This window comes from Oncorhynchus kisutch, linkage group LG1, assembly GCF_002021735.2.
Source record: "Oncorhynchus kisutch isolate 150728-3 linkage group LG1, Okis_V2, whole genome shotgun sequence".
Taxonomy (NCBI): domain Eukaryota; kingdom Metazoa; phylum Chordata; class Actinopteri; order Salmoniformes; family Salmonidae; genus Oncorhynchus; species Oncorhynchus kisutch.
The window spans coordinates 20838365-20848768 of NC_034174.2; the positions used below are offsets into that span (position 1 = coordinate 20838365).

General features: G+C 40.5%; 1 protein-coding gene across 2 annotated transcripts; it reads right to left on the reverse strand.

Annotated features, from left to right (window-relative positions):
- Positions 1 to 3554: 3554 nt before the first annotated feature.
- cxxc1b (CXXC finger protein 1b) lies at positions 3555 to 9417 on the reverse strand. Of its 2 annotated transcripts, none has more exons than XM_020492555.2 (14): positions 9259 to 9417; positions 8154 to 8266; positions 7936 to 8036; positions 7702 to 7844; positions 7429 to 7584; positions 7164 to 7310; positions 6868 to 6975; positions 6479 to 6657; positions 6202 to 6409; positions 5918 to 6028; positions 5482 to 5531; positions 5277 to 5373; positions 5001 to 5153; positions 3555 to 4688 (listed from the first exon to the last, which is right to left on the reverse strand). In XM_020492555.2, the coding sequence occupies exons 1-14, from the start codon at positions 9259 to 9261 to the stop codon at positions 4542 to 4544; spliced, it is 1716 nt and encodes a 571-aa protein (XP_020348144.1). In that variant the 5' UTR covers positions 9262 to 9417; the 3' UTR covers positions 3555 to 4541. The 2 variants fall into 2 exon arrangements, with proteins under 2 accessions (XP_020348144.1, XP_031652259.1); XM_031796399.1 differs by having other exon boundaries at positions 8694 to 9355.
- Between the last annotated feature and the right edge of the window lie 987 nt (positions 9418 to 10404).

Sequence of the window (10404 nt, forward strand, 5' to 3'; positions counted from 1 at the left end):
TAACATCTCTGGGGAGACCTGAAAATAGCTCCCCATCTAACCTGACAGAGCTTGAGAGGATCTGCAGAGAAGAGTGGTAGAAACTCCCCAAATACCCAAGAAGACTTCAGGTTGTAATTGCTGCCAAAGTTGCTTCAACAAATTACTGAGTGAAGGGTCTGAATAGTTATGTAAATGTGATATTTCAGTCTTTAAAATCATGTTTTTCCTTTGTCATTATGGGATATTGTGTGTAGATTGATGAGGGAAAAAAACAATGGAATCAATTTTAGAATAAGGCCTTAACCTAACAAAAGGTGGAAAAAGTCAAGGGGTCTGAATACTTTCCTAAGGCACTGTATATATCTCAAGAAATATGAAATGGAACTAACCCAGTAATTACTTGTATTGGCAATCTATTTGAAGTAGCTATTCAATTAAAATCACGACCATTCAAATCTTTTAAATTATCATAATTGACAATGGGTTATGATAATTTAAAAAACTCCAATCATGGCTTTATTTTAATCAGATCTGTGCATTTATAAAGTGCTTAGATGTGTCTTTGCTGCGAGACTATTTCTGACCTTTCATGAGATCCAAATGCAATCATAGTTATGTGGAATATCAATCACTGATTAGGGTCTAACCTAACTATTGTATGGGAGACATGTGCTTCTGTGTATGATGCGTGTTGCTACCAAACCGAAACAAAAAAAGTCAATACAATTTGCTTAACTTTTTGAGTGAATTTACTGCGTATTCACACAATTCACTGGTGACAATCTGTTTAGAAGAGGTTTAGAGATCTGAGCATCTCTCCCTGTCAAGCATATTCTGCGTGATACCATAATGTACTGATGTCCCCGACTAAAAAAATCTTAGTCGACCAAGAGTCATCTGTTTGATCAATTGATTGGTCGAAATTTTAAAACATACGCAGTATTTTTTCCATATATTGACACATACTATGTGGTTTATTTAATTCAACTATATTCACTGAGCTTGTCTGATGCTTTAAGCACGCTGTTTGATAAAATAATTAAGACACACAAATGACGAGATGGAGTCCGACTTTCAATTGATTTGATTGTGCCGGGATCAAACTTGCTGCACTAGTTAAAAAAAATAAAAATACAACGACTATGTGACTAGCACCTGTTCTCGCTCTCTCTTCCCTGCTGCAGCATATAATTACATTACCCGACCTCCCCCAGTAAAACTTATCCCTTCCAAATAGTGCACAATAGGGCCTGACCTTTAACATATTATAATCACTTCAATAAATTGGTTATAACAAACTCTGGACACCGTAACACGTGACAGCAAAAATGGATGTAGAGGACATGACAAATAAACTCGAAATGAGGGAATGTTTACTGGTTGCTCAGGAGGAATACATTTTACTAATGGAAAATACTGGAGATCAAGAAGGTAAGGAGCAAGCTCTGCGTGCATATTATGTGTGCCAAACAGGTGCTGTATAGATTACAATATATTTTTTCTGACTGTTTGGAACAATGTAAACAACACTCAATAAATAAGCGTATAGGAGAGTCTGTTGTAATGTTGTTGTTTTTTGTTAAGCCTTTATTACAGCAAAGACTAAAAAATAGTAGCATTCATCTGTGAATGCAATATCCGAAATGGAATGGTTTATTTATTGTTTAAGATAATTATTCAACACTTGCTTTATTTTATTTTAAAACTAAAATGCTTGTTTGCATTTCAAATCATGAATTACTCATATGCTGTGTGATGATATGAAAGAATGAATGATTGATACAGTAGCCCATATAAGTATTGAAATATAGGCCTAAGTAAGTTACGGTATTAAGACTAAACAGGATGCACTCCGACATGCTAACCAGACCGCTCACGTGTGTACGTACCATTGCGCGCATGTTGATTTTGTCCTCCCACACCAGACGCGGTCAGGACATGCAGGTTGAAATATCAAAACAAACTCTGAACCAACTATATTAACTTGGGGACAGGTTGAAAAGCAAACATTTATGGCAACTTAGCTAGCTTGCTGTTGCTAGATAATTTGTCCTGGGATATAAACATTGAGTTATTTTACCTGAAATGCACAAGGTCCTCAACTCCAACAATTAATCCACAGTTAAAAAGGTAAACCGAGTTCGTTTCTAGTAATATCTCCTCCTTCAAGGCCTCCTCTTCTTCAGACTTTATATGGCAGTTGGCAACCAAGTTGAAGGTGCATTACCACTACCAACTGAACTGGAGTGTGGACCTCAGTTCATCTTTCAATCACCCATGTGGGTATATGCTCCTAAAAACCAATGAGGAGATAGATGGGAGAGGCAGGACTTGCACCTCGTCAAGTGTCATCAATCGAACAAAGTTCTATTTTAACACCTGGCTATGCATACGCTCGTTGACGCGCACGAGCAGTATGGGTGCAATGATTAAATAATGTGAGTGTACATTTATTTTGCAACACGAGGTGTGGCCAACATGTTAGGCCTACAGCTTAATGGTAGTTATATAATGCTGCTATACTAAGCCTACTAATGATAATGACATTACTTATGATCATAGAATGTGGGGGCTCTTCTGTTAGACTTCAGTGCAGCTTTTGACATTATTGATCATAGTCTGCTGCTGGAAAAACATATGTGTTATGGCTTTAAACCCTCTGCTATTGTGGAAAAAGAGTTACCTGTCTAACAGAACACAAGAGGGTTTGAGTAAAGCCAGTGTGTCAATCAATGTATGTGGATGATTCAACATTATACACCTCAGCTACTACAGCGACTGAAATGACTACAACTCTTAAAGAGCTGCAGTTAGTTTCAGAGTGGGTGGCAAGGAATTAGTTAGTCCTAAATATTTCAAAAACTCAAATCATTGTATTTGGTACAAATCATTCAGTTAACCTGAAACCTCAACTAAATCTTGTAATGAATGTGGAAATTGAGCAAGTTGAGGTGACTAAACTGCTTGGAGTAACCCTAGATTCTAAACTGTCAGTCAAAACATATTGTTACAACAGTAGCTACGGTGGGGAGAGGTCTGTCCATAATAAAGCGATGCTCTGCCTAAACACCACTATCAACAAAGCAGGTTTTATGGGTCCTAGTTTTGCCACACCTGGACTACTGTTCAGTCATGTAGTCAGGTGCCACAATGAGGGACTTAGGAAAATTGCAATTGGCTCAGAACAGGGCAGCAAGGCTGGCCTTTGGATGTACACAGAGAGCTAACAATAATATGCATGTCAATCTCTGCTGGCTCAAAGTGGAGGAGAGATTGACTTCATCACTACTTGTATTTGTGAAATACACTGTGCTGTCTGTTTGAACTACTGGCACACAGCTCAGACACCCATGCATACCCCACAAGACATGCCACCAGAGGTCTCTTCACAGTCCAAGTCCAGAACAGACTATGAGAGGCTTAAAGTACTGCATAGACCCCTGACTACATGGAACTCTATTCCACATCAAGCAACTCATGCAAGCAGTAAAATTTTATTTAAAAAAAACCTTACAGAACAGAGTTATATTATTTGACAATTTGGAAGTGTTAACACAAATAATACCAGAGGCTGAAAAGTGTAAAGCCTTTATTACAGCAAAGCAAAGATTAAAAACAGCTGAATTTGTAAAATTGTTTACTTGACATGTAATTGTGAGGCTTGGTGCTCACTGAAGCAGTAAGCTATTAAACACTCAAACAGGCAACAGAAGCAGGATCTGTTTTATTTTTGTAGATATATGAAGCCAGGCATATTCAACAGATAGACTGAGCAGACCTAATTAAGTTGGGGTTCCCGTTCCCCTCAATTTTCTGAGACAATAAGCCAAGGGCTGTTCTCATCTCATTCTGCTGCTGCCTCCACTGTATTTTTCTCAACACCAGTATGCTGGTTGACTCTGCTATTATGCACATAGCAACATGGTCTAGGAAAAGGTGCCAATTCAAGAGCACACAGACATTTTTCTGAATCGTGAACAGCGCCACTATCCAACACTAGAAAAAGCGCATGTGTTTAATATTATAATTGCTATTAGCGTTGCACCATTGTTCTTATGTAATATAACCGAATAGAATTTCAGTAGCACATTTCATGGACTGTGCCCTCCCCATGTCCTCCACAATGGAGCAGTCCACTCAGACGTGTACAAGACACCGGTCTGATTCGTGCCCCATGAAATATTATTTTTTGCTACTGCTCAACTAATTCAATCTACCAAACAAACAATTGTCCAGTCAACTAAATGGGGTCAGCTATACCATAATGTGAGTGCATGCACACGCAGATTCTACAGCACAGATGGCTTGACCAAGGATTTTCCATTTGCAGGAGAGCTTGATCACAGTCTTTATTTTTGGACTATAATTAGCAAGATACCAGAAGTGACAAGACCTCAATAGTGCTGGACACAAGGAAAATATTAATTTACCATTCAAATATTCAGTTTTTCAACATCAGCAAAGGTCTTAAAATCCAAAGTCGCTACAAAAAGATACTATAAATCTCTAACAAAGATGTACGAAAATGCCACTCAGAAATAACATGAAGATGCAGCCGGCTATCTGTCCTTGTTGCAACGGAGATCCGTTGTCAGGGGGTCGTGCTGAATGGTTTGGTGCAGCATGAGAGCAAGTAGACCTGCCCTGTTGGTCATAGCAGTCCTGACGTTGCGCTCCTGCTCAAAGAGCTCATCCAGCTTGTACCACTGTTTACAAAGACATTTTGGGAGAAAAGCAAGGAGTAATGATTAAAATAGCAAAAGTCTTTGAAATCAACTGTGTACTCGGTCCTTTAAAATTCCCTTTCATAGATCATATGAACTACCATTTATGAAGGTCAATAATGTTTGTTATAACCAGGGTCTTAGTCAATTGATTTTCATGTTAGCTAAAATCATGATGAACTGGAATTCTGGTTTCTTTCTGATTCGAATCTACAGGAATGCCAATGGAGTTCACCTCAACCCTGGTGAAGTGGCCCAAAACAATAGATGGATGTGGTGCATTCCACTACTAACCACTCTGACACGCTCCAGGTCCACCTCAGCTCTCCTGAGCTTCTCCCAGTTGTAGTGCTTATTACATTTGCGTTTAGAAACCCTGCAGTATTCGCCTGTTGCCTCAAACACATTACGAACCAGAGGACAGCCGCACACCTCATCCCCTGGGACCTAACCACAACACAAGAGAAGGGCAAGCGAAGCCAAGATTATACATCATTAGTCAAACAGCAGGACAATTAGTGTGCTTTATGGCAAAGTTTTTGGGCATTTGACTCGCCAATCATCACTGACCTTTGGGTCCCTGGAATGTTCTGGGCACAAAACCTGAAGCCTCTTGCAGTAGGTTTTGCTCTGGGGGTTGTACACATCGCAGAAGAGTCTTGTTGCTCTGAGAACAAAAAGTATACAGACTACCGTGGTGAAACAATATGGAAACAGAGAAGCAAGCAACAATTGATCACTTCCAGCAAACCCATTCAAAGTGCTAGACTCTTACCCTTCGATCTTTGTTGGGTACATTGAACCAAAAGATGTCTGGCTCTCATACTGTCAATGCAAAAGAGAGAAAACAATAATTATCAGTTTATACTGTGTCCTTTAGGAAGGAGTAAATATCTGCAACTTATATTCGTATTGCTAGTACTCTATATTAAGTTTAATTCTGTACATTTCATCCTCTCCCATATTGGATGTTGCAGACACTTATCAGCTACTGCACTCTGGATGTATACCCCAAACTCACAACCAAGATCAGAGAAGCTAAATAGGAAATCTCCAGTTTACAGCGTGCAAGAAAATGGCTGCAGTCTGAAACCCTGTGGCGCTACACTAACTGAGTTAGAGGGAAGGTGTTGAAGGATACGCGAAAGCATTTTTGGGGTTAACTGATAGGCTGGATAAAAAGAATGTTGGCTCAACATTGACAGGCTCACCTTAGCATAGCATCTCTCCATATGTCGCAGTGCCACCTTTGGGTTGATAGGGTGACTGCAGGACACACAGAAAATCATCAGGTCTGTTTCTTCATTGTCCCCTTCATTTGTCTGAAACGAGAACCAAAAGAAAGACACGTCAAAAGCAATGTTTCACCCAGGAGGCCGCTGAAAGATTTGAGCACAGGCTGGCTTGAAAGGCAAAACATTTCTCTAGCCGAGGAACTCTGACCCCACTGGATAAATACCGCAGTGGCCAATAAAAAAATACTGAAGTGACTCACCTCCTCATCCTGCTGGACTACCTGCTGCTTGGCCTTAGCAATGATTCCCTCCAGCTCGTGGAAGCGTTTCTCCATGTCAGTGAGACGCATGCGTGCATTCTGCTGATCCCTTCGGATCCGCTCCAGTTGCTTCTTGCCCTGCTCCTCAGCGATGCAGGGGCTCTGCTGCCACTGCTGGATACGTTGAGGGAGTATCTCATAGAGCCGGCTAGAGACAGAATTTATTTTACATTTGATTGATTTTCTTAAAGTTGCATGTGTGTGTGTGTTTGCTTACTTGGTAGCCAGCTTCATGCCACATTCTTCTGAGCAGTATTTTGAGTTGGCTCGTGCAGCTTCCACACAGCTGGGCCCGAGGCACTGTCGCTGCCCTCCTCCATCCCTGGCATCGCCCCTATCACTGTGCCTGACTTTGTCCTTGTGCTTCTGTTTCTGTTTGTGCCGCCGTGACTCTTTCTGATGTGCATCAACAAAAACAAATCACAATGCACACATGTAAAATCACTGTTCTTTGATGTATTTTGTCACAACAGTAATATTCCCATGATGCAATAAAAAAAAAGTTAAAAGCTTCAAATATTTGGTAGATGTGGACTGCAACTGCATGGATAAAAATTAACAGTAATCATTGTGTCCCTGCAAGATGTAAAAGTAAAGTTTGCTTACTTTCTTGTCAAATTTATTTTCCCGTCTCTTCACATGCTTGACCTTCACAGCTTTCTTTCGCAGGACAGGGCTGAATGGAGGCCCGTCATCCTCATCACTGAGCCATGGCTGGGTTGAACAGAAACAATAAGATAAACATTCAAAATACTTGAAAAAGTGCTATTCAAGCTGAAGAACAAGTGGATATGGGAGTGTAAGATCAACAGTAGGACAATAATAAGGATCTTTGTATTTTGAATGTGTTTCAAATAGTTCTTGATAGAATCTTCATCCATATTTCTCATCTACTGCAATACCATGTTGTCGTCATATCCCGCTGCCTTGTACTTTTCATAGAGTTCTGCCTCACTATCGTAGTCGTCTGAGTATCGTCTTCTCCGGTGGTAGGAATTATCCCGCCTTTCACGCAAATTAAACTCTTCATCCTTCACACGCAACATTTTCTGCAGAGAATAAGCAGCATTGTGTCACAGTTTGCAAGACCACACCTGTTTTTTGACTACACCAGTTCAAAAGATGTAAGCAAAAAAAAGTGATGGCTTAGTCTCATTAGGAACTCACCCTGGCTCGGACGTCACACTGCCTAAATCGACACTTCTGTCTTATTTTGTTGGGACCCCCAAATTTCTTCATGTCCTTGCAGAAGTCACATGTGGCGCAGTCCTCAGTCCTCAAGCAGGGCTCGCACTCTCCACACATACGAGCAGAGCGCTTAACCTGAGACAAACAAGAGACAAAGATATGTTTGCCAACAGAATAGTTCCAAAGACACACAATTTTAGATGTACATTGAAGGAAAATGTGGACATAACATTTAGATGTAAAATAATGAACCTTTGATCCACGGCGCCTTTCAGATTTATAATCTGGAGTGCTGTTTTGTCTTTCAAATTTTCTCTCTGGCTCTCTCTGGCCCTCTGCCTCCTTTTCACGGCTCTTCTTTGGACGGTATTTTATCTCCAATGATGGGTTTTTGTCTAATCAAAAGCAACAGACATCATGTAAGGTTAGTAAGCACATGTGACTGATACCATGTGGATGATAGTGAATGGGAAACAAAAACCTCACCTCGGCATCGCAGGCAGTACCACTGCCTGATAGCTTTGGCCATCTTCTCTGTGAGATTGATGCAATTACCATGAAACCACTCATTACAGTTGTCACAACCACTACAAGAAAAACACAGATATGAGCCCCATGAAATTAAGGTTATGTAACATTTCACGGTCATGTTATGATTACTTGTGTTGAAGGTGTTGCTGTTATGATCATCTGATTAAACTCACATCATGAAGCAATTGATGTCAGGTTTTCGACAAATGCAGTACACTGGTGCATTCTCGCCCTCCATACTGCTCTCAAGCCCTGGTGCAGGCTCAAAGTCTGACACTTCACTGTCCTGGAAGATAATCATCTAGCCAATCAGACAACCTCCAGCGCCATAACGAATATTGCTTGTATTGGAGGTCGATCCGAGGATCCATTGAAAGCATGGCAGTTTTATTTTCAACCATCCTTTACTTGTCGATACTTTTTTCATTCTCGATTTGTTAGGCACTGTCTTAGACATATGTTTCCATTTGCAGATGGAACTCAGATAACCAGAGAATATATATTAAAATATTAAATCCACTTTTTGCACGGAGTTCCCTCAGCATTTTAGCTGTCGGATATTTCGCATACAACCCAAACACAGACGCAACAAGTAATTTCTAACCCGATACAAAATAGTGGATTTAATATTCTCTAGCTTTTGGAGTTACCCATGGAACTGGACACGCCATTGCAATTTTAGCCAAATAAAGGTTGGTTGATAATAAATGTACCATGATTTCAATGAACTGTCGGCTCGATCTCCAGAGTACAAGCTAGTTACAGTACTTGGGTAACGTTATGCCGCTGGAGGTTCGATCTGATCGGCTAATCATCATTATGTCGAAAACAACTAATCGGATGGCAAACATTAATATCTAAAGTTATTACACTACTGTCTATTCTACGTCGAGTCGGACATACTAGTCTGCCCAAACGATACAATCTATTGTTGGTAAAAAAAAAATGATTCCGCATTCCAGATGGCACCTTCGCTAACTATATCTCGCTATTCCAGATGGCAACTTCGCTAGCTATAACCTGAGACATAAAACAGATAGCGAATGCTTAACTAACAAACGGTAACAAGCTAAAAGTCTGAAAAAGAGTCGGCAAGCTGTTGCATTTCCATTGCGACTGGCTAGCTACCGTTAGCTTGCTAAAAGTGTTGGTTAGCATTAGCCGGTTTAGCAAGGCGAAGACACTAATCTAGACAATTGCTATGTTAGGCAACTAACCATGAAATTCACATAAACCAAAAACGCATGTATTTGCATTAATTTAGCTAACTAACGGTACCATTTGTGATGTATTTGCAATCCTTGATCAAACTTCAACGATAGTACCTAGCTAAATAACTGCTCAGGGTCGCAATCTGGGTTGACGACGCCGGAAATCAAATAATCGTCTGAACTCGGATGTTGGACCAAACATTCTTCTTCTTTAAAGTTTTATTCTATGCTATCATGGCGATCCGCAAGCAATCGTTTAATTGCATGCCGCCACCTACTGTGCTGGAATGTACGATTACTAATGATCTGCCCAATTCTGTACGACCATGAAAATAACCAAATAAATAAATCCCCCGAGTCGTATTGGTAACCTTACCAATAAAAGCTATGAAGTCAACTTTATTAATTATCAAAGCGTCCTTTGACACCGCACATTCATGAGCGCAATATTCCCGAAGAGGCCTCGAAACCATGCCAGGGCCAGCAGAAACACCAGCCCTGACATTAGGTCCACTTACTACTGAAGCAGCACCATCATTCCACACTGTAGTTCCACCAATCTGTTTTACAGCCTCTGTATATGATACATCATGACTAATTTTATATATCTGAGCCTCTCTTGCCTCTCTCTGCACCTGGCATCCACCAAATGCAGTTTGGTGGATGTTCCCTCCCACAATTACAACACTTAAACTTCACATTGCTCCCTCATTCACAGTAATCATGTGCTCCTGCACACTTGGCACGACTTTTCCTTCCTTTAAATTGAACAGCTACACGTCCCTTTCTTGGGCATTTTAAACACTGCAGTGCATATGGGACAAATTCTCAAACATTGAGACTAAGGATTCCTATCTGTAATTCCCCAGGCATAACCTTCTCAAACCTCAGCAGCATTGAGGCTTTAACTTTGACCTTCTTTCCTGCTGATCAACCTTTTGGCCTCCATCACTCTTCCTCCCTTCACATTTTCTTTAATATCATCTATAGGCATAGATATTGGGACCCCAGTGATGACTCCCCTCAACCTAGCATAAGCACCAGGGACATGGCTTTTAATCTTCTTCCCATTAAGCGTTTTCCATTTTCAGAATCTTCTCTTGCTGAGCCTGGCTACCACAAAATATGAACAATTAACCATTTCCAATGAACCAAGCTAATTTTTACTTCACCTACCTCTAGGGCATTAGTTATTCAGATAGGGTGTAAGTAA

Coding starts and splice junctions, on each gene's coding strand:
- cxxc1b (XM_020492555.2), bottom strand. Junction 7,311..7,428: donor AGTGTGACGTCCGAGCCAGG/GTGAGTTCCTAA, acceptor TATTCTCTGCAG/AAAATGTTGCGTGTGAAGGA. Junction 6,658..6,867: donor AAAATAAATTTGACAAGAAA/GTAAGCAAACTT, acceptor GATGCACATCAG/AAAGAGTCACGGCGGCACAA.